This window comes from Opisthocomus hoazin, chromosome 1 (assembly GCF_030867145.1).
Source record: "Opisthocomus hoazin isolate bOpiHoa1 chromosome 1, bOpiHoa1.hap1, whole genome shotgun sequence".
NCBI lineage: Eukaryota > Metazoa > Chordata > Aves > Opisthocomiformes > Opisthocomidae > Opisthocomus > Opisthocomus hoazin.
In genome coordinates this window covers 6,329,143-6,353,705 of record NC_134414.1, presented here as the reverse complement: position 1 = coordinate 6,353,705, position 24,563 = coordinate 6,329,143, and the positions used below count along the sequence as shown (strand labels likewise).

Sequence of the window (24,563 nt, the reverse complement as noted above, 5' to 3'; positions counted from 1 at the left end):
ATAGAGTGTGTCAGATGCTCAGGGACCTTTCCTAGGAGCAGAGCTGCCAGTTAGCTGAGATTTTCCCATCACCAGGAAAGAGTTTGCAAATTAAAACCCCTCAGCTGCTCATTTTAATGGAGGGAAGCCCTATGAACTCATCAAAAGAGCAGCCTGCCCTGGCACAGATGAGGGGTGCAGGTCATGAGACCCTACTCTCTTGGACCCACGGCACCAACAAAAGGTGCCGCTGCTGGAAATGCTCATTCCAGGGCAGGCTCCCTCTGCAAAACACACTTCTCATTTGACTCGGCTTCTCTTCCCACTAATGGAGATGGGTCCCTAAGGGCATATCGCTCCTGAAGGATTCATTCAGGCAGCTCTTCAGATGCTGCAGTAGGTGTTTCCCATTCAGGTGCTCACTTGGATGTAGTGTTTCAACGTGCTTTTCCGTCCAGCGTGGTTGTGGCTGAAAGCACACACTTGCTACACAACATAGCAGCCCATGGACATTTTAACCTCGTTCCCTCATAATGTGCAAAACCCCATGGCAGTTTATAACTGAACTGAAAGTCTTCTAGGAGCACGAAGGTTGCTAGATGCCACAATCCTCTGCTATGGCAGTGGGTGACAGCCTCTCCCTTGACCCAGGCTCTTGTGTGCCTGGTGCCTGGAGATGCATCAGGCCTTGGAGAAGGAATGATGCTCTGGAAGACGATCAGCCCAGCATGATATATAGGCCCAGCTGGAAGGACACCTTGGGTGAGCTCTCAACACAACTTGGGTAAGTCCCACAACGCTCAGTCAGTCTTCCCAGGAGTCCACCCTGAGGGGCAGAGAGGCGTTGTCACACTTCCCTGCAGAAGGACCATGTAGCACCCTCAAGATGCAGGACTGAGCTTGGTCCCCGTGGACTCCCTGTGATCCTAAGCACAGAATCACCAAATCAATGCAATTAGAAAGAACCTCTGGAGATCATCTAGTCCATCCCACCTACTCAAATCAGGGCCAGCTACTGCAGGTTGTCCAGGGCCATACCCAGTCAGGTTTTGAATATCTCCAGGGATCAAGACTCCACAACCTCTCCAGGCAACCTGTGCCAGCATCTGGCCCACCCTCACAATAAAAAAAAAGCTTTTTCTCATGTTTAAATGGAATTTCCTGGTTTTCAGTTTGTGCTTACTGTCTCTTGTCCCGTAATTGGGAACCACTGAGAAGTCTAGCTCCCTCTTCTTCATTCCCTGTCATCAGGTATTTAAGCATATCGTTAAGATCCCCCCGAGCCTTCTGTTCTCCAGACTGAAGTCACAGTTCTCTCAGCCTCTCCTCGTGTCAGATGCTCCAGTCTCTTAACGATTGTCATGGCCCTTCGCTGCACTCGCACAGGGGAAGGCAGCGTTGCCTCCTTGCTCTAATGCTGCGGAGCTGACCCCATCAGGGTAAGACTCATCCGTGGGTCAGTCTCCCCAGCAAAACCTCCTGAGAAGGTTTCCCAAATCCTTTAGACTGGAGATTCCCAATATTAAACTGCTTGGATTCTTCTGTCCCCACTGAAGCTGTCGAGCTCCCACATACATGTTTTGGCCCTGGTCTAGACTGTGTGGCCTTCAGTTCGCAGGGATGACTTTCCCTTGGTGCTCTGCCCGTACTGAGGTGGGATCAAGGGATCAAGGCACTGCTTCAGCAAGGCTGCAATGCCTTGGGATTGCAGGGGGTGCAGTGGGGCCCCGGCATGCGACACAGCACCTTCGGGGTGCAAGGAACACTCAGAGCCACGGAGCACCATGCCCACATGCAGAGGTGGGTGATGAAGTAGAGACATCAACAGGAACTGGGTCAAAAAAAAGCCAAGGAAAGCATTGAACATAGTTTCCTTTTTCCTGTGGACAGAGCTGAAAGAGATAAAGGGCTTGGTCTGGAGCCAGACTGAATTGCAGAGCCTGGGGTTTGTATGTGCAAGGGGAGGAGACAAGCAGGGACGCTCTGATCACAGAAGGTCATCACCTTGGTTTCCTCCCGTCCCTCCTGTGCTGGAGACGGAAACCAGGTGAGCAAAAACATTTACCCAGACGGGTGCTCCTCCAAAAAGCAAATACTACGTCACCCTCCCACCACCACAACCCCAAGAGAAAAGGGCAGCACACAAACCCGCATACCCATGGGGCCTTTTGGGTTCAGGCATCAGCCACCCCAGAGCCAGTTCAACCGGCCCTGCGGCACCCAAGACTTCAGAAAATGAGTCCTTCCTGTCCTTTATCTCACCACAGCCAAATTCTGGGTCATGGCTGCTCCTAGCCTGGACACAGATAGTGAACAGCAAGGAATGGGGGGTGGGGGCGGGGGGGGACACACCAGCCAAAAGCTATGGCTGCAGACAAAGCTACAGCTTCCACGTAATGCTCTTAACTCCCCCTTGGCCAAGAGAGCCATCCATGCCTCTTCACTCCCAAGGAGAAACTGTCTTGGAGGATCCCAAGGATCCTAAGCACCATCAGAGCTGATTTGCCCTCCCTAAAAGTGCCTGATGAAATGGCAGCTGAGCTCCAGGCAACAAAATACAACTTAGAGAAAGCTTGTGTGGATGGTCCCATGGAACGATACAGCCTGATAACACAGGGAGGGCCAAACTAGTGATTCAAAGTTCTGGTGACTCATATACTCCTTCCCACATCTTTTCTCCTGCAAGAGATGTGGGACAGAGCTGGAAATCGGAGCTGGGGCTGGGAGAGGACTTTGAGGTCCCTGTCAATGAGAGGCTGAGTGCAGAGGTACCAGGTCGGGTTCATGGGAGTCGAGAACAGGCCAGTTTTGTCCCTCTGGCTTTGGGTTATTGAAGTCCATTAAGGAAAAAAAGACCCAATCAGTGCAATTATCTTGCACTTGGTGGTGTAATTTTGCTTCCCACTGAAAAGCATGCGGGCTCTTCCTCTGCTCTCCCCTTCAGCACTCTTTCCCCCAACACACGCAATTTCCTTCCAAATGCACTTAAACCAGAAAATATCTCCCTCATCCTCTCCAGCTAGTCCAATTCCACACAGGGCAGTAATGAGCAAATCGCCCTCTAACTGGCTTTATAATCAGTGACTGTCTTATCATAAATGTTTCCCAGTGCAGATTTCTGAGCTTTAGATTCACTGGGGATCTGGATCCTGTCAAGCCAGCTGCGGGGAGGGAAAAAGCTCAGGGGGGGAAGTAACCATGTGAGATACAACATCCGCTGCATGCCAGGACCATTTTTCGCTAACAAGATTTTGCAAGGAGCAGACTAGCCTAATTGCATTGCAGACCCTGGCTGTTTCAGGAACAATGCTCTCACTCAGACTTTGCAAAATCAGCAAGATAATCTATTAGCGTGGCTGTGCTTCCCCTCTCCCTGGCAACGGGGCACCAAAAGGATCCGGTGTGTTAAATGTCGCTGACGCAGCCAAGAGAGCGAGGGGTGTCCAAGCACAACGAGCAACAGCAACCCGGCTGACACAAAGGTCCCTGTGCTGCCCTGCTGCAGGGACCTGCACTGGGAGGTGGTTTTGCAAAAAGGGCAATTAAAAAATTTTCACCAGGGTGACACAGGGAAGTTTAGAAAACCAGGGGTCCATGTTTTCAGAGGGATTATGACAGAATCACAGAATGGTTTGGGTTGGAAGGGACATTTAAAGGTCATCTAGTCCAACCCCCCTGCCATAGGACATCTTCAACTGGATCAGGTTGCTCAGAGCCCCGTCCAACCCGACTTGGAACGTTCCCAGGAATGGGGCATCTCCCACCTCTCTGGGCAACCTGGTTGCCAGTGCCTCACCACCCCCACTGTACAAAATCTCCTCCTTCTGTCTAGTCTGAATCTCCCTTCTTTTAGTTTAAAACCATTACCCCTTGTCCTACCACTACAGAACCTGTTAAAAATTACATCCTCAGTGGTTCAGCTTCACACACATTGAAGGGTAGGTTTTGTTGGTAATATCTACACCCTAGAAAACTGTTTGTGGGGGTTTGTGTTGCCTGAGTCAGGCATCCCTAACACTAATCCATCCAGAGTATCTCCATGTATACACATTTGTATCTGTTATCAACTCCCATGATAAGAAAAGGGCATTGGACACTCCACCCACAGCAAACAGGACCTGATTGTAAAGGGAGGTATCAAAGAAATACACTCCCCACCAACCCCATGACTCTGCTTGTGCACCTCAATACCACGCTGTGACGTTTGTTTTGGCACCAGAAGGAGCCAGGACGATGGCAAACAAGACCTAAAGGTCAGTTTGCCGGCTTTGCAGCCTTGACATGTCCCTCTGTGGTTTTATCTTCCAGGTATCTGAAGTACAAAGGCACCAAAGAGGTCTCTGTTACAGCAACAAGACATGGAACAACGCGAGATGCTGTGAGAGCGCCGCACCTCCCCAGGAGAAGACAGAGGGAAAAGGACAGGAAGGAGATTGGAACAAGTGCAAAGACCTTGGACCTGCCATTCCCGTTCCTCCCACCCGCGCTTCTCCAGGGATGCACCCTTGGAAAGCCTCACCATTACTCAGGCCAAGACTTCTTCAGTCTCCACCCACCCAAGACGGATGCAGAGGCCACCACAGCCTGGCTTTTAGCACCTCTGCGCATTCAGATGCAGCCCTCCCCGGACTGCCTCTCCCACCGCGAGTTGATTTGATGTGTCTCGTCGCAGAGCTGCTGAGAAAAAATACTCCCTGGATCCTGACAGCCCTGAGATCTGCAGATCTGAGCTCTGAAGCGGGAAATGGTCATGCAATTACAGTCTTGAGAAGTGAAGGAGAGGACACTGAGCAAGTGCTCTCAGAGATGGGTCCACCCGGATTTGCTTCCCTTAAATCTCAGTACACGTAGGCAGGGGCTCTAGGAAGCTACACCAGAGAGGTGGTGGAGGTGAAACGAAAATAGGCTCCCATGGCTGGTTTAACTTAAACACTCCATGACAGATATACCCCTCTGATGCACCACAGTGCTGCTGGCCACCTTCTCCCAAGTCCCCCCATCCTCCACCATACCCCAGCCTTGAGCTCTCCTGTGGATCTCACAGAATCACAGAATCACAGAATAGTAGGGGTTGGAAGGGACCTCTGTGGGTCATCTAGTCCAACCCTCCTGCCGAAGCAGGGTCACCTACAGCAGGCTGCACAGGACCACATCCAGAAGGGTCTCGAATATCTCCAGAGAAGGAGACTCCACAACCTCCCTGGGCAGCCTGTTCCAGTGCTCCGTCACCCTCAGAGGGAAGAAGTTCCTCCTCATGTTCAGACGGAACTTCCTGTGCCTCAGTTTGTGCCCATTGCCCCTTGTCCTGTCACTGGGCTCCACTGAAAAGAGCTTGGCCCCATCCTCCTGACACCCACCCTTCAGATATTTATAAGCATTTATTAGGTCTCCTTCGACTAAGCTCCCTTGGGACGGTGGTAAGGACTTGCAGGGCAAGCAACAACCCTGGTTTGGCAGCATCATGGGTTTAAAATACACCCACCCTCCAAAGTCCGTCCTCTCCCTGTGGCACACTGCTCCCTCAAGTGTGCCAGCACTTCTAGTTGTGGCATCTAACCTCAGCCAGAGGAACCACTTTGGCTTGAAACTATCTCCATCAGGCCCCAGACTGGTTCTTGGGGAGGTTCACAGTCACGTTGGTAGAAGTGAGGGACCATGAACCACAGGCATGAGCCATCAGTATGTCCACAGCTTGCACTGCTTTTGAGCCCTCAAACCCCACCCTGGAGGACATGCCGGTGGGGATGTGTTGATGGGAAGGGAGGAACCTATTCAAGTAAGCCTTGCTGTGAGAAACCACAGTATTTTGGGAGGAATGGTCCAAAACCACCCACTCATCACAGAGCTATTGTGAAATCCTGGAGCGAGCTAGTGTGGCCATGAGTTCGGCTGCACCGTTTCTGCCTCCAAATGACATAATTCAGGTTTGGCACTTGTGCCTGCTGAACACTGCCCTGCCTGAATCCCAATTCCTGCGTCTCACTGAAAGCCAATCTTCTAAAATGGGATTTGGGAATCTAAATCATGCAGGGTTTTTGTAGTGGTTTTTTTTCAATTATCCTAAGAGCCAAGTTATCGATGGGAAAAGAAAGAACCCGAAGCTGCAAAGGAAAATAACCTCCACCCTCCACTGCACATGTCTCAGCTCAAAACCCCCTAACTACTTTTCCACGGGGATACCTCCCACACCCCCTTGGGCCATACGGCCCCAGGGTGAGGAACCGCCCTTCGGTTTGTGATTGTATCATATATATAGCACAGCAGCACCTCGATCCAAGGCCAGGACTTGACCTCACCACAGTCCAAATTAATCCCTGACTATGCAATGACAATGAAGAGGTTATCATGAGTTTAAGCCATTTAAGGAAATTACTTCCAGCCCACACCTATTCTGGTTGTTCATAGCCTGGGTGTAGCTTTACAAACAGAGAAACCCGCTTTATGAGAAAACCACCCTCCAGAAATGTGGACTCATGAGCTGCTGTTAGCTGGGAGAAGGGACAATAAGGGGCATTGTTTAGAGAAAATGATTCAATATTCAGCCACCAGGAAAAGGCTGAGCTCCTGCCGCTGTTGAGAGAAGGAAGTGGAGAGGAACTTGGCAGCAGGGTTGGCCGTAAGCACCCACTGGTAGCTGGTGCTGGCTGGTACCTCCAAGTCGGTACCTCCAAGTTTGGGTTGTTCACCAAAAATGATGATGCCTGTATTTAACAACAGCAGGGATATTCCCATGAGGCCATGGGCTCGAGTCATGAAACTGCAGGAATTCACAGAGCCATCAAACTCAAGCAAGCTTCATCTCTCCTTGGTTAACTTCACTATCTCCTACAGTGATTTCCTCACAACCTGCTCAACTTTCCCAATAAAATGGGCAACATGCAGCATTTCCAGATAAAACTTTGCAGCCTTCAATTCATGCTCAGTTCGCTGCCAGTTTACTGAGAGACACAACGATGGAGGTACAGCAGCAGCAGCTCCAAGACAGAACATGCACAAGCTCTCTCAGCAATAGGTAGCCGAGGGTCTCCACACAAACTCGCTGCATGGTTTACGTGGGCTGTGTACAAGCTAAACATCTGTGTGGCTAGACTTTTAGCCAGTTTCCTCAGTTATTATGCACTCTGTTTACATTTTCCATGGTTAATTCTTACATAACTATCTGTGGTATTTATATCAGACCACAGTCAAGCTTCAACCACCCACAACCACTCTGCACTAAGATGGTTTTTCCACCCTTTTCCTTCTTGGATGGGAACTGGGGTTGTGTCACCGAATGGTGGTTTCTTCCCAAAGATCCAGAAATATCAAAGATGCGGGATGCTTTATTTTGTCCCCGTGTGAACACACACATCACCCCTCCCGAGCTGTAGTCTCTTGCCTTTTTGGTCAACACAGCTCCCGCTGGCTCCAGCTGCCGCTAAAAGGGGATAGATGCTTCAGCTCACCCTTGCTGACCTGAGTTCTTCTAGTGAGATCTGAGCAAGACACCAGCAGCACCAAGGGATGGGGAAGAAATGTCAGCTTGCCTCTGCCCCACAGCGCTGGTCTCCTTCAGGGCACCTGAGAAGCCAGAGCCAAAATGGGGGTGAAGCCAGAGCATTTGGCAAGCTCCTGGGAGGCTGCTTTTGGCTGCACCTCCTATGCCGAAGGATAGTCTAAAAGGGACCTGCTGGTGGGTTCTCATAGGGATGAGCATCCAGACGAGGATGACATCCCTCTGAGGGTGACGGAGCACTGGAACAGGCTGCCCAGGGAAGCTGTGGAGTCTCCTTCTCTGGAGATATTCAAGACCCACCTGGACAAGGTCCTGTGCAGCCTGCTCTGGGTGACCCTGCTTCAGCAGGAGGGTTGGACTAGATGACCCACAGAGGTCCCTTCCAACCCCTACCATTCTGTGATTCTGTGATTCTGTGAAGGGGTCAACAGATCACACAGATCGGCACCTCACTGCACAGGCTTGGTCCTGGTGAGCTCAACTACCGAGCACCTGTGCCCTGCTCCAGGGCACTGCCAACACCTAAAGCCTTTGTCCTTTCTCAAGGATGCTTTTCATTCTCCTCCACTCCCCCAAGTGCCCCAGCTCAAGACTGGTTTGTCCATGGGGGTGCCTGGGACATAGCAGTGACCTGAGCACCAGGTCCCTACAACCGCACGTGGCAGCAAGACAGCATGCAGGCTGGGGACAAACGGCCACAAGCATGGGCAGCACCATCCCACAGAATTCATCTCCACACACATGTCTAAATGACTGCACTGGGCAAAGTGCCTTAGGACAAATATCCCCCCCTGCCACGCTTCCCTGCACTGCACACCTCAGTCAGGCTCATAAACCGGTTTTTAATCTTTGCAGGGCTTCGGGGCAGCATTTGCACAGCCTCTGTGTTAAATAGCATATATCGGATGAGAAACGGTGCCATTCCACTTACTGTCAAATTGCACTGGGGTGTTGTTTTAAACAGGGACGACTTGGAGAATTTATTGCTCCGTACAAATAATTCAGACGGCGTCAGTCATTTGGCAGCAAAGGAAGGACAAGCCCTTGCCCTGGGGTGCTTACAAAGACAGACGCTATCTGCATTTATTCATCCCCGGTCAACCCATCGATGCTGCTGGGCTGGACAGGAGTCCAGGCTCTGCTGAGTAAGGCAAGAAGGAAAGACGATGGAGACAGGATTTGTACCTGCTTCTTTACTCTGCCCCCACCACATCCGCATTAGAGGGTTACCATGTATTTAAAGGGGACAGAAATGCAAAAGCGAGTGAGCGTGCACACAAGATCCATGCAGTGCACACTGAAGCAAAGCCAATTCACAACAACAACAAAAAAAAACAACAACAAAAGCAAATCCTGCGGTGGGGACCGGTCTTTGGAGCAAGCAAGTCAGAGCGGCGGTGGATTTTCCTCTCTTGGAAAAACAAAACCGGACGGTGCTTAGAGGAAGCAGGTCAAGTTTAGTTCAACGGGGAGTTAATTTAAGGAAGTGCCTGACCTCTCCTTACACAGAAATCCGCCGACGCATTGACAGTGGTTCCCTCTGGCTTCGAATCCGCCAGAACAAGGAAACAGCTCCTTTTCTGCTCCAGCTGCAGGGCCAGCGTGGCTCCCGCTGTCGTCCTCCCACCAACATGTCCCCCTATTTTGTTCTTTCTTTAACCACCTCTTGCAGCAGCCGGAGTCAGCCCTCGGTTTTACCGCACCCAATGTTGTATTTTCCTTCTGCAAGGAGCACACTGATGGAGTGATGGGACTTTGCAAGGGCTTCGGTAAAAGGCACTCGTTCCAGCAGCACTGAGTCTGCCCTCAACACAGGCAAATCACCCCAAAACCCCATCCTCTCTGACGGCTCTGAAATTACAGCTCACAGGCAGTGCAGTATTTCCCATCTTGCACCAAGATAAAAAGCCTGGGCTGAACCAGGGCATAACTAGCTCTGTACTTGCTCTGCAGGTTCAAAGTGGCCCTCACAGAATCACAGAATGTTCGGGGTTGGAAGGGACCTCTGTGGGTCATCTAGTCCAAGCTCCCTGCCAAAGCAGAGTCACCTACAGCAGGCTGCACAGGACCTTGTCCAGGAGGGTCTCGAATATCTCCAGAGAAGGAGACTCCACAACCTCCCTGGGCAGCCTGTTCCAGGGCTCCATCACCCTCAGAGGGAAGAAGTTCTTCCTCGCCTTCAGCTGGAACTTCCTCTGCTTCAGTTTGTGCCCATTGCCCCTTGTCCTGTCACTGGGCACCACTGAAAAGAGTTTGGCCCCATGCTCCTGACACCCACCCTTCAGATATTTATAAGCATTTATTAGGTCCCCTCGCAGCCTTCTCTTCTCCAGGCTAAACAAGCCCAGCTCCATCAGCCTTTCCTTGTAGGAGAGATGCTCCAGTCCCCTCATCATCCTAGTAGCCCTCCGCTGCACTCTCTCCAGTACTTCCTCATCTTTCTTGAACTGGGGAGCCCAGAACTGAACACAGTACTGCAGATTGGGCCTCACCAGGGCAGAGGAGAGGGGGAGGAGAACCTCTCTTGACCTGCTGGCCACTTGTCAACTTGTCATCCACCAGCACTCCCAGTCCCTCTCCACAGAGCTGCTCTCCAGCAGGTCAGCCCCAGCCTGTACTGGTGCATGGGGTTGTTCCTCCCCAGGTGCAGGACCCTGCACTTGCCCTTGTTGAACTTCATTAGATTCCTCTGCGTCCAAATCTCCAGCCTGTCCAGGTCACGCTGGATGGCAGCACAGCCTGCTGGTGTATCCACCACTCCTCCCAGTTTGGTGTCATCAGCAAACTTGCTGAGGGTACATTCTAACTCTTCATCCAGGTCGTTGATGAAGAAGTTAAACAAGACTGGGCCCAGTACTGACCCCTGCGCGACACCCTAGTTACCAGCCTCCAGCTAGACTCAGCGCCGCTGATGACAGCCCTCTGAGCTCTGCCATTCAGCCAGTTCTCAGACCACCTCACTGACCACCACTGCCCCTCCGGTACCCCAGCGCCAAATCCAGGAGCATTTGCACCATTCCCTCCCATGGAGCTCGGAGAGGGCAGCGGATGCCCAGGGCCCCTTTCTGCTACCGTTGTGTTCTTCCCTGCTACCAGTACAGTAATTTCTAGACACCGACATGCAGTTGCATTAAGAAACAGGCATCAAATCTGAACCACTTTTTTACTGTGGCTTTTGCATTTAGGTCCATGTCCTTCTGATGCTGAGGAGACAGCAGACAGGCTGGCTAATTTTTATCAAAGGCTGCAGTGAGTCTTGCTCATTCCGGGCTGCTTATCACCCCATATCCTCACTGGGGCAAAGGGGGAGAACGTGTTTGCCTGGCACCATGGGGCTGTGGCCCTGGGAGGATCCTGCTGGAATGCAGCCAGGGTCAGCACCACTTTCAGTGAGAGCAGAGACCTTTTAAAATAAGCATAAATAATAACAAAAGTTATCTTGTCCATCCTTGAGGGGAAGGGGAGGGGGGGCAGAGAGCCTCTGAGTGGCTTAAAAACATAAAATCAAGGTCAATTCAGAGATTGCATTAAATGGTGAGCAAATCCTTTCCTGGCAAGGAGCGACCAGACTGGCAATCAGCTCCGGGCTTTACTGAAAACGGCAGATAAATTAACAGCCGAGCGGCTCATAAATTCCTAAGCTCCGAAAAGCAAAGGTCTGGAAGGACTCCGACTCCCGCGACGGACCGCAGACAGAGGACAGACTCTGCTCGGAGGAGACGGTCCCTCGGTCCATCCAGCAGCACAGAGGAGCCACAGCATCAACGCTAACCACGAGCATCCTTCCGGCAGGACCAAAACTGAGCGAGATGGGCCAAAAAGCTGCAAAAAGCTGAGCAAAGACATCCCTGGAGCATAGGTGCCAGGGGTTTGTATTTCTGGCAGAAGAGCGTCTAAGCAAGGCACCAGAAGGTTATTATTTCATGATCATTGCCTTTTTAATTGTCTCCTGTTTCAGGTGAGCTCTCAGAGCAAAGAACTGCAAGAACTTGGCCTCTGTCTTCCCCATTATCTTCACCCATGTGGTTTTGCCAGCTTCCCAGCCTGCGCTACACACCGGGGAAAAGACCTTTGAATGCAGAAACTTGCAGGCGGTCAAGAGCCAGTCCTGCTTTTAGTGAATTAGTTCATTCACTCCTTTCTCCTTCCAGGAAAACCCCACGGGGATTGATATTAGAACCCTCACTCAGCAAGAGAAAGGAGCTAAGTGCTTAATAATGCAAGGAAAAGGGGATCTAAGAGATGCTTTCCCATCCTGCAACATCTCCTCATCCTCCTAACACAACAGCATTCAACTCAGGAGACAACGGATATAATGGACAAAACTCCTTTACAGAAGTCAGGCTAGACATATGTCAAGCCAACAGGGAAGTGGCTACTGAAAAATGGTATTTTCTCAGTTTCTAAAAGAAGATTCCTCTTGTCTGTCTGGGAAAAAAAAAAAAAAACAAACCAAGAAACAACGAAACAACCAAGGCTTTGACTGGGATCATCCCCCCCGAGTGCCACATTAGGGCTGAAAATGCCATAGCCCAAAGACCTCCTGCTTCCCACAGCCCTTCCCAAAACACCCGGCCTCTCTGTCTGCCCCAAAGCTACTCCGACTCTCAGACTTGCCCCTCCAAATGACACCGACAACATTATCTTATCTGGCATTTAGCAAGAATCTACCTTTGTGCTCTTTAATCAGTGACACCCTCCCTTGATGATTCCTGCAGAGATGACTCCGGTGCTTGCAAGCAAAGCCTGAAGAGATATAAAAATACTGAGAAACAGGGTGGGAGGGCAAAATTCCTCCCCTGGAGATGGGAGGGTGCAGACTTCATCCAAAATTGCTTCTCTGGTGGCTGCAACCAGCCAGGCTTGAACTCACAGCGCAGAGGTGCAGCTCAGGTTCTACCATCACCGCACATCACCTTGAGCCACCCAGTCACTGTGACAACAGCTTGCTTGGAAACCCTTGTGCTTCACCACAGTGCCTTTGGGATCTCTTGTCCCAACCACTCTGCATCTTCGGGAAGGCCATGGGGTGCTTCTGTAAGGTCCTGTGACACACGACAGGGACACACTCAGCACACAGCAGCCTGCTCTGCCTCCCAGAACAGGGAGGAGAAAGCCTTCTCCAGGCTCAGTCTTGCTCCCTGGGAAGAGCTGAAGGACCATAGCATGCAGTTCACGTGGTTCAGCATCACATCTGCACATGGCCTAAGCCTCCTGCCAGGCTTCATTTGCTTCCCACAGGAGCACAGTGATGCCCAAATTCGTCCTGGCTGATGACCATGTCTCAGCAGCGGGTCATCGCTTGGTGGACTGAACCTGGACCATGTGGCCCTCCTTGCAGCAGAGAGAAAGCAAGCTCTTGCTAAGGCCCAGGGGTACTAATGACCCTCATTTAACCCCGTACCAGTCCCGTGGCATCACTGGAAGTGGGCTGTACCCAAGAACAGATTTTGGGACAGTGACGATTAGAAGAGATGAACTGCTTTCCCACAGGGCAGATGAGCCTCTTCCACCCTGGGCTGTCACTGTTTTCTTCCATCAGATCAACAGACACAGCCGGCTGCCCCAGATACACCTTTATTTCTGTCTCTCAGCCTGCACCTCATCCACCCCCTTCCCTTCAGCTCAGTACCACCCTTCCCCGTGTACCCAGCTCCCAAAAGCTCAGACTAAAACGCCTGCTCCTGTGCTGCATTGCCAGCATTCCTGTCTCAAACAGGGAGGGCAAAACCCAGAGCTTGAGGATCAGGCAAGGCTTTCTCTACCGGTGGCACTACTTGCCCGAATGCAGAGATCTCCCTTGCCTTCGCACGGCAGCAGGCAGAGTGCAAGGGAGAAGGAGTTTCAAGCAAGGCACTCGGATTTGGGCTTAGCCCAAACCGCTAGGTTTAATTTCTAACGCGACAGCCAAGTCCTGCTGCCAAAAATTGCCACCGACGCTGCCCCAGCCAGCTCCAAAATCTGCTCTGGCTCAGCAATGAGCAGCCAGTCTCATTTGTAAGTGGATGCACCAAAACAAAGGTCTTCGGGACCCTCCTCCCAGCTCAGGCTGATGCTGTGGCTTCCCCCCCCCCCCCCCCCCCCCCAAATACGCTCGAGCAATCAGCTTCTGGCTTCACCGTGCTGCATCACGAAGACGTCGGCAAACAACCACCCAAGCCAAAGCTCGACGAGTGGCCTCGAACAGCTGCTCCCTCTGCAAAGATCTGGCACCCAGAGCAGGGCGGGAGGCCAGGGGAAAGCAGGGAGGAAGGGAGGGAGGGAGGGAGGGAGGGAGGACACCCCGCTGCAAAGAATAAGGCTGAGCCCGCTCCAGGAAACGCTGCGATGCCAGAGGCAGGAGGAACTTGACGCAAAATACCCTGACATGGGAAGGGTTATTCGTGAGCTGTTCCAGCAAAGCTCTTCAGCCTTATCTTTCCCTGCCCCCTTGCCCAGAAAAACCTCAAGCAAGAGGGAGAGCACCACAGGGATCGCTTTTTCTTTTCTTGTTTCTTTTTGCCAAAGCAACCTCAGGCTCTGGGAGCACGTGGAGGAGCAGAAAGGATAAGGGCAGGTCCTGGTCAGGAAGGAAGGGATGCACACATGAGGCACGGGCTGTTTAGATCTGCCTCTGCCAAAGCTCATTCCCACCACCCCAGCGAATTCACCACAGTTACTTAGAATCATAGAATCACTGAACGGTAAGGGTTGGAAGGGACCTTAAAGATCATCTGGTTCCAACCCCCCTGCCATCAGCAGGGACACCTTCCACCAGACCAGGGTGCTCAGAGCTCCATCCAACCTGGCCTTGAACACTGGCAGGGAGGGGGCAGCCACAGCTTCTCTGGGAAACCTGGGCCAGGGCCTCACCACCCTCATGGTGAAGAATTTCTTCCTAATACCTAACCTAAATCTGCCTTCTTTTAGTTTACAGCCATTCCCCCTTGTCCTATCACTACACACCCTTGTGAAAAGCCCCTCTCCATCCTTCCTATCAGCCCCTTCAGTTACTGGCAGCTGCTCTAAGGTCACCCTGGAGCCTTCTCTTCTCCAGGCTGAACAAACCCAACTCTCCCAGCCTGTCCTCACAGGAGAGGTGCTCCAGCTCTCGGATCATCTTTGTGGCCCTCCTCTGGCGCCGCTCCAACACGTCCATGTCCTTCCTATGTTGGGGGCTCCAGAGCTGGACGCAGGACTCCAGGTGGGGTCTCAGGAGAGCGGAGTAAAGGGGCAGAATCCCCTCCCTCGCCCTGCTGGCCACGCTGCTCTTGATGCAGCCCAGGATACGGTTGGCTTTCTGGACTGCAAGTGCACTCTGCCGGCTCATGTACTTATCACACACCAGCGCTTTGCCTGGAAAAGCTAGCTCCTACGTATCACTTCTCTGCATAGCTCATAAGCAACAGCCTTTCAGAGAAAGCAAACAGTTGTTTTTAATAGCTGATGCCTTTTATTTCCACTCTCCACCCACTCTGCTCTCACAGCAAGGCTCGAGGCAGGATGAGCTCTTGCGTTTTATCACGCCGTTGCAGCTGAAACTCTCCAAAACAAACCACGGCCACGGCCCTGAAAGATAACAAGAGGTGTGTACACCCCATCCCCTCCCCGCAGACAGCGTCCCCGGGACTGGCAGACTCCATTTCTGGGTCAGGAATTCCCCATAACAGCACTTGCCAAAAGCTGGGAGCGTCAGTCTGTTTTCTCTAAACAAGAATAAAATGTGATTGCTAAAGAAAGATTAACTGGTTGTAATGGAATGAAGATGCTGTAGGGACTTAGTGTGGCTTAATAACTGTACCCGGCTTAATTACCACGCCAGTAGAGCAGTTGATTTGAACATCACAGACACTTCAGACCCTGCTGAACACTGCATTAAATTGGAGAAGCTGATGGTCTTTCCCAGCTCTCTTGCAGACAGCAAAGTGGTGAGATATCTATCAAGCTCCCTAACACCCAGATGCGCTGAATTGGCTTTCTTGCAGAAGATGCTGGGACCTCTTGCTGGGCTCTCTCCCTTAGAGGGATGGTATGAATTCAGGCAGAATTGGGTCCACCAACTAAAAATGTCACTTTGCATTGGCTGGCTGGCACAAAGCAGTTCTTCTCCCCATGAAATTCCATCCCTTTTGCCAAAATGGACAACTGAAAGGAAAGAAGCTGGAGAAGACCTTTAGACAAAGAGGCCTCTGGAAACTTCAGCGGTAACCAGGGCACATGTGAGCTCAAATTCTTTTTTTATGGCAATTTTGTGGTCAGGGCAGCCAGACAGGTCTGATCAGCTGATACTACCAGACAGCAACATGAAGGAGACTGCTACTGCTCAGCACGGACTCCTTCTGGAGCCAAAAGTGCTGGCAAAGCTCCCTTTGTCTGGTGCAGAAGCAGCAAAAGAGGGACCATCTCCACCTCTAGTTAAGGGTGCAGGAACTTGCTTGCACATGGGACCCACTTCCAGCACCCATTCCCACTGCCAGGCCATGCCAGAAGGAGCTCCTGTTTCAACTGCAAAGCTGGCTGGGTGCTTGAGTCCACTCCATGCTTCAGCACAGAATCACAGAATCACAGAACGTTATGGGTTGGAAGGGACCTCTGTGGGTCATCTAGTTCAACCCCCTGCCGAAGCAGGGTCACCTACAGCAGGCTGCACAGGACCACATCCAGGCAGGTCTTGAATATCTCCAGAGAAGGAGAAACCCCAACCTCCCTGGGCAGCCTGTTCCAGGGCTCTATCACCCTCAGAGGGAAGAAGTTCTTCCTCATGTTCAGACGGAACTTCCTCGGCTTCAGTTTGTGCCCGTTGCCCCTTGTCTTGTCGCTGGGCACCACTGAAAAGAGTCTGGATCCATCCTCCTGACACCCACCCTGGAGATATTTATAAGCATATATTAGGTCCCCTCGCAGCCTTCTCTTCTCCAGGCTAAACAAGCCCAGCTCCCTCAGCCTTTCCTCATAGGACTGATGCTCCAGTCTCATCATCATTGTAGCAGCAGGGATGAGCTTGGACCTAGCCGAGTGTGGCACCTTGCAGATGAAGACCAGGAGGTGCAGAAAACTTTCTTAGAACGACCTCTTGCTCTCTGGAGCAAGGCAGCAACAGGATGCTACCTTGCTGGCTGACCTCCTGTCTTCCTATGCAAGAGCTGATGCTAAGTGTCTGAACACCAAGGGCCGCGCATGAGCTGAAAGCCAGAAAAGCCGATGGAGAAGCAGTGGGTCACCCATCCAGAAAAGGTCTCCCTTCTCCTTGAGAAGAATCATCAAGAAGTCTATGCCTGACAAAGTTTGAATAACCAGAATTGTTCATGGCCCGTGCAGCAAGTTCTGAGACATAGACGCCTAGCAGAAGATGAGCAAACCTTGCCCCTCTACAGCTGGATCCAACCTTCTGTCATTAGACGTGGGGCTGAGTTTATGTGTGTCTCTGAATGCAAACCAGAAAGGGGGTGTCAAATACATCCATATCCTCTAGTTCCAGAGACAGTTGTTTAGAAATTCTTGGGCATCACCTATCTGTGGGATGTGCAAGGTGTGTTCATGTTGTCCCCTACAATGAGATCAAACCATGGTGGGCCCTGTCTTTAGAAGGCAGCTGTGCACAGAGCATCTTTCCACTCCAGCAGACAAGGGGAATAAACTAACCCACACACAGAGCTTTGCACAAACCCCATGTCCAGGCAGAGCTGGCATGGAAGAGCCCAAGGCAGAGGAGAGGGAAGCAAGACCTCCTCCCACGAGGAGGCCGGTGGGATGCTGGGGGTCAGCCCCTAATGCCACACAGAAAGAGTCAGTTCAGCTCCATCCTTCCCTTCACACAAAGCCTTTTTGTTCCCCCCTCCCCGGACTGCCCTCACCCAGACAGATGCAGCACTGTCTTGCAAAAGGCCAGCTGATTTTCTCGGCTGCAGGCGGGGGCGAGGAGGACAATGGCAGCTCAGGCGACCCTGCCACGCTGAAATGCCACCAAGCTGTGTGCAGAAGAGCACGGGCTGGGCAGCGAGGGCTGCTCCTCCCCGCCAGCGAGGAAGGAGACCTAGGTGTGTGAGATGCTGCGACATTGCCTCTCCTCTGCTGCAATTATCGTTGCTCCTTGGGAGTCCTTGCATTTCATGGTAGTCAGAGAAGTGGCCTCATGGTCAACCCCAAGATGATGGCCATACCAGGGCATACAAATTCCCCAAGACATAGTACGCTCAGGCCCTGCCGTGCATCTTTTGGGCAGGCACTGAGGACAGCAGAAGGGGGACAGGCAGCACTAGGGACAGGCAATGCTACCCCCAGTGTCCCACATCCTGCCTCCATGCCAGACACAGCAGCGTGGAGGACATGCAGAGTGCTTTCTGCAGAGGACACACAGAGAACATGGGTTTTGCACATGAGAGGAAAGATGGGTTCGACCACCTACCTCCCAAAGACCCCAAAACCACCTCACCTACCCAAAGCTTACCTTCTTTTCCCTTTCCAAACAGATCACCAAGAGTATTCAGAGACAACACTTTGCCATGTTGGACCCAACAGGCTTAACAAGAGCATCCAGCACCAACCTGGCTGCAAACCATCTCTCTGTTTTATGCAAGGGGAACTGAGTCACAGAGAAGCTTCCTTTGATCCTGGGCCTCAACATGGGGAGAACAGCCTGGACCTGGGTGCAGCAGGTCTCACTGACATCTCAGAGGCTCACGACGCCAAGCCTGGGCAAATGAGCACTGCTGGGGAAAGGAGATGTCGGCTGGGGCTTGGCAGTCTTGGTGAAGGATGTGCTGTGCTTTTTTGGGGATGCCTGGGAGCACAGATGGCGTAACGCCACGCCTAGGTGCAAGGGGACGGACACACTTACTTTTGGCCGCTTCCACTGGACGCCCTGGATTCTTGACTTGTAGAAAAGCGAATCGTCGTTGGCGGGGAAAAGCGGGTCCTCAAAGAGCTGCTTCCGCCTCTGACACTGCTTCTTCAGGGATGCGTAGCGCTGGTTCTCGTATGGCTTCACTGAGGAAAACATCCTTCCTCACCGGCCCTGGGAGGACAGGCAGAGAGGGAGTGAGATGGGGTAGGGTCTGGTCAGGGACACTCAATCCTCCTGCACAGCATCTGGGTGGCAAGACCAAAAAGTAGTGTCTGGAGACAACCACCGAGTCTCTGTCTCTACCTTCCCCCAGATCTGGCTGTCCTGCATTGCTAGACCCCACATTTATTGACCCGTGAAGCACCTCTGGCTCACCCCGTCAGCATGCTCCATCACCAGTTTAAACAGGCAGGGACATCCCACAACCAAACGAGGAGAGATGGATGGCTCCTCAAACCCTCAAGTATACTTTGCAGATGCCCTGGACATGGGGCTCCCATTTCTCCCAGAACTGGCTGAGCACCACCAAAACAGGCACAGCAGGAGATGTTAACTGTCTTCCTGCCTTTTAGTGAATTCATTTGGGAAAAACACAGCCTCAGAGGCAAAGGAGGAGAAAACATCCCCTGCAACATGGGTGTGCAGAGGTTTTACGGGGGCTGAGCCCTACCCAGAGCACCCCCACCACGCAGCCCCGAATTACAGAGATACATTTCATGATTTCATCAGAGACGCCAGTTTCTCAGCAGACGTTATCAGATCTGGGTTTAATTAAAAAAAGGCCTCCTGGCAGAGTGCCACATGTTTCTGTATTAATTATTCTGTCTTGACAAGCATCTAGCTTCCAGAGCAGAGATGTGAATTTAGCAATCCAGAAGACAGAAGGAAACTGTTGCCCAAATGCCCCCAGAGAGAGAGCAGCTCCTCTCCATCACCCCCACCATTTGGTCACTGGATACCAACCACTTTGGCCATGTCCTCCTCCCTCCACCTTGCAGATCAAGTCACCTTGCTCCCACAGCAGGCACAACCAAAGGGGGTGCTCTTCATTGATCCCCTTTACTAAATCACAGACCTTCTTCCAAAGCGCCTTCTCTAAAGTTTCTCTGTATTTATTCACAACAGCCATGTCCAATTCCCCTCTCTCCCCAAAATGGGATGTCCTTTTCAAAATGTTGACCATTAATGACCCTAGCGTGGAAACATCTAGTCCGGTTTCCTAAAGAAACGGGGGTTTTGTGTGCCACATAATCCCAGCTGTGGTCTCCAAAAACACCCACGGTAAAGCGAAGGGTGCCCCATCCAGCGGCAGATATATCCAGCAAGCTGGCCTAACCCCTCGCTCCCAGTAAGATGCATAGAAACTATATGCTATATGCTTAGTGTGGTGAACATCCACAGACACTTAAAATTATCACATGCGGTGGGACAAGAAAATTAAACCAAAGGCTAACTGGAACCAGCTAAGCTGTAAACATCCAAAATCCCATGGATTATATGATCATTTATGGTTGGGCATCAATTTAGGAGCGGTGTCACATCGCTTCTTAATGAATCGCTAGGATTAGCTGCAGGAAAGCAGGTGTTTGAGAGCTAAACCCATGCCCTCGCTGATCAGAGCAATCCTTCGAGAGCATCACCCACCCAGCCAGCCTCACCCACCCAGCCAGCCTCCCCTCGTCTGCGAGAGACAAAAACACTTCACTTCTGCAAAGCAGAAGAGCAAAGCATAGGTTTTAATTGATGGCATTTATCAGCCTGATTAGCAGCGCAAGCGCTCATCACTCAGAGCTTAAGTGAACCCAAAATAACCCCCTTGTTGGCTGCTCCACAGGTCTCTGCTGCTGAGGATCAGCTGCTAAAGCAGCTTGTGGGGTGCTTTGTGCCAGCCAGACACCCTTCTCCAAACCACCCAGTGGGTCCCAGCCTCACACCCTCAGACACAGTGAATGCTAATAATCATGCAAAGGTGCAATTAAGCCTTTAATTAACCATGATTAATTAATCATGGCAAGAGAGGCATTGCCCTGCAAGAACTGCATAGCATGGACCGGGGCAACAGGCAGATGCATCTCTCACAAGGAGACCGTTGGCACTGGATGGCCAACGGCCCACCTACCCGATGCCTCTCTACTCCCACGTCCCCGATGTGGAGGAAGAGCATAGCGACCAGCAGTGATCCTCCAGGATTGTGGATTTCAGATTTTACAGTTTATAACTATAAAACCAACCCTGCTCAGTGCAGGGAGGGGCTGGACTAGATGACTTTTAAAGGTTCCACCCAAACCATCCTGTGATTCTACAACATCGTAGCTTGCAGGCCAAAGAGAGGGAGAGAAGCTCTGCCTTCGGTGTGCTGCATGACCTGCTTGGACCTTGCCTGTGTGGGGCCAGTTAAGGAAGTATTAATTCACACAGGAGCCTTCGAAGGGAGCTCAGAAACGCACTGAGGTGCTGTGGTATCAAGGGCTTATAGCGATGCTCACAGGATTTTCTCCTTGGCATCAGGACCAGTTCCCAGATGCTACAAAGAGACGCAAGTGCATCACCTTCCCTCAGAAAAGCCTTAAAAATAAATGGCCTGGTATCAAAACCTGAAGAATGCACCAGATTTACTCCTTGTAGGAAAGCGGGCAGCCTCACCGAGCAGCCAGGGAACGCACCCAGCCGACAAAACATGCAGCCACTCTGCTCAGAGGGCCAGGGACAAGCCAGCTGCTGGATGTCCAGCCAAGGAAGGGGGTGAAGGACAGGGCAGATGTCCCCAGGGAGGTTGCAAGCACATCTGGGCAGTGTACGAGCTCCTTTCAAGCGACCATCAGGCAGGACTTCTGCAGTGACAGCACCCACCACTACAGAGAGACCCAGGCAAAGCGAGCCTGGAGAGGAGGGGCGGGAGGTCCGGTGCCTTTTGATAAACCACACTCGAGTTGAGGCAGGAGTTATGGGTTACGCCTGACGCTGCTCCGCAGCCCGTCCCGTGGCCGAGGGCTTGCACTTGGCTGCTCATTCATAAAATTACTGCTCTGCAAGGACAGCTTGGAGATGCATTTTCCAACAACCCTTGCAACGCCGACTTCCACGAGACACCCTGGCCAATGTCCATCTCTACGGGAGCAGGACCGCAGTCTTCTCGGCCAAGGAGCTCCAGACTTTCTGCTGCCCAAATTTTCCTGGGGTTCAAGGGCCAGCTCCTGGCCCTGCTGTCCCACCCCACCTTGACTGTCATCTCGACTGCCATCTGTCCTTGCTGCGGGGCTGCTCTCACTTGAGAGTGTGGAGATGGATTTGAGTTGTGAAGGAAACATCAAGCGGAACGAGAAAGGACACTGTTCAGGATCACGTAAAAAAATCCCCTGCAAACTAATTAAAAGGAAGGGGCGGGGGGAATGTTCTTAGGGCAGTGTTAAAATTCATTACTCCCTCTAATTTGCAGCATTTCACGCTTACCAGGCTGAACTTCAGACCCGCCACATTAAAATGCTCAAGGGCTGACTAATTACTCTTCGCCTGCTTGCACCAAGCTGGGATGCTCCAGGAGCGCAAGAACTGGGCGTTCTCATGTCTGTTCTGAATTAACAACCCTACGTGCACATGTTTGGGTGTGAGCAGGGAGGGGAATCTGCACACACAACTCCTAGTAGAGCTGAATTCTTGGAAACGGTGGTCTGAGCCCAACCTCAGTCCAGCCACGAAGGAGTTAAAGAGGAAGCTGTTTGTTGGAGGACAGAGACAGACTTCTGACTCAGGGGTGCTGTGGACTCCAGCATTTCACCTCCAGCATCGTCCAGGCTTCCAGCTCCTGCCAGCTGGTAATGATCACGGCTTGGAGCTGTGCAACAGGGAGAAGGATTGAAAGTCCTTGCGTGGCCAAAAGGCTTTTCCCTCCTCTCCCACAAAGTGCTTCCTCTCCTTCCCTTCCAGCTCAAGGCTCCTATACCATGGCTAGCTGGCATGTGCTCATCACGCTTGTGTTATGGCAAGGCTGCACCCCAGCCAGGAGCAAAGGGCTCCTTGCTTGTAGATCCTACAGTTGCCTGCCTCTAGGTTGGACAAAACACTTTGTCCTTAGAGGACAGGATCTGCTAGCCCATGTTCTCCAGCTCTGTTCTCACAGAACACAAGGTATCTTTGGTATCACATTGCAAAGGCTTAGGATCAGCCAAGGAGAAGACAACAGGCATGTGGTTGCTCAAGCCCCAGCCAGGTGCGCTCTTATGGAGCCAACCTACAACACTGCAGCCCAACTGCAGCGTGTTCAGAGCAGGCAGGGTCTTTCCAAAAATGTTCTTTAAATCCTTTTTTCCATCCTCCTTGGGTGTTTCTATTGACAGGTATGGGACAGCACTGGGGTTGCCCTCCTGCCTACCAACACAAAAGTCCAGCTCAGCGGAGGAAACACTGTCGATGCAAGGACAGCTTTACACAGCCTTTCTCCAGGACCCAGGGAAGATGCAGTTGAACTGTGAATCCCTCTCTACACCAAACAAGAGATAAGCTCTCTACACGTCTTGGCCAACATGTCCATGAACAAAAAAGCCTCAAGTCATGATCTTCAAGTCCCATTGAAAGGCCATCAGGTCCAGCTGCTCATGGTCCACTGCAGGTCTGCGCTGCATTCCCAAAGCCCTTTCCTGCTCCCGGCTGTGCATCTGTCATAGCTTCGCTATGGATTTGAAGTGGCATGGCCCAGAGCCAGCAGCACCGCGTAGCACCCTGCATTAGTAACGTCCGCAAGGACTGGAAGGTGAAGCCACCCTGATGAAAGTTAGAAAACAAGACATCACTTCTCCCCAGATTGACTGTGGTTAACCAGGGGAGCTAATTCCCATGGGAAGTCATAGGTCATTCATCTCCAGATGAATCTGAGCAGAGTGAGCTATTTTTCCAGAGTAGCTACTTTAGCCAAAATGCAGATTACTGAGCTTTTACAGTGGGTACTTGCCAAAACAAAGCTCTTCAAGAATGGAAGACTGAATGTTCATTTTTGGCCTTTATCTCTCTGCTTTATCGGTAATATCACTATTCTCATCTAAGAGCTGAAAACTCCACTAGGCTAAAGGTGAAACAACCATTTTTGTTCTAAGTTATATTCATGTCAAGCTCTGATATTTGTCAGTGATTTGCTGCAGCACAGCTGGGCTCTGAATCCGGACACCTGAACACAGCTCCTTACGGCCAGAGAGTTAATCTTGCGTGGGTGCACACGGGGATAAGCCATTCCCTTTCAAAAACCTGGTGCAGATGGAGTGGATTTAGTCTCAGAAAAATCCTGATGGGTTAAGGGCTGTTTGTTCTAAGAAAGTAAACCCGCTGCATCGATACAGCTTTTTGCAAGCAAGTATGGCAAGTGCTCCCTGATGATACCTCCTCCTTCTCCTCCACGGAGTGGGGAAAAGAATCACTCTCCATCTGCAGGGATCCCGCTCCCTTCTGCAAAGCTCTCTGAGACCTACAGAGGAAAGTGCTGTCTCACAGCTGGCCATTACTGCAAAAACCTCAAGAAAACAAGTAATCCTTCATGAAAAAGTGCATTTGCAGCACAGCCAGGGATGGGGCCAGGGTCACTCCTCCTAGCAGCAAACTAGTGCAAGAGACTCCGGATCACCAAAGCAAGCCTGGCTGGCAACATCTGCACAAAATCAACTGAAGATAAGATGTCACATGGGGAGGCTGCTTCCAGCAACGCACGGCGATTATTATCGTGCTTGCTTTATTTCCTCTGCTTTTTTCCTCCAGAACACCGCTCCTTTTTTGCTTAACGGCAACAGGACGACGCAGAGAGAAACACAGAGAGCCAACACAAGTCTCCTTCTCCTTCTGCTCTCCCCCAAGGCACAGGGCTACGTGAGCACCCAGCAAACACCACCGGCAAGGAAAAAGCAAACCCAAAGCTCAGAGGTTTGCAACTGATGGTGGCACCGGCACCTCGCACCTGTGGGCAGACCCTGACAAGCCCCTCGCTGAGAAGAGACCGATGGGTTTGCAGGGAGGTGCAGCTTCAGTCTGTTTTTTTCCTGGGAAGGCTGGGGTTAACAGGAGGCTCTGGGCATCCTTGGTTGTCCATCCCTGCAGGAGCCAGCTGGGTGTGAAGGCCAGGAGCTCCCTTTCGCTTGGATAACTCACACCGGGGGATGCCTTTGGCCTCGGGAGTTCCTCATTCCTTGCAGATATGAGTCACCGTTTGCAAACAGAGTTGGTGTTGGAGCTGCAGGAAGAAAGGGCAGCCCTGCACCGTAAACACCCTCATAGCCCTGCGCTGGCAGC

General features: G+C 51.7%; 1 protein-coding gene across 1 annotated transcript in view; it reads right to left on the bottom strand.

Moving 5' to 3' along the window:
- CAPN5 (calpain 5) overlaps window positions 1–24,563 on the bottom strand; it is a 61,473-nt gene that overhangs the window by 26,168 nt on the left and 10,742 nt on the right. The window contains exon 2 of the mRNA XM_075415823.1: window positions 18,291–18,467. Coding sequence (XP_075271938.1) covers window positions 18,291–18,452 — 162 coding nt within the window. The 5' untranslated portion in view covers window positions 18,453–18,467. The remainder of the gene's footprint in view (window positions 1–18,290; window positions 18,468–24,563) is intronic.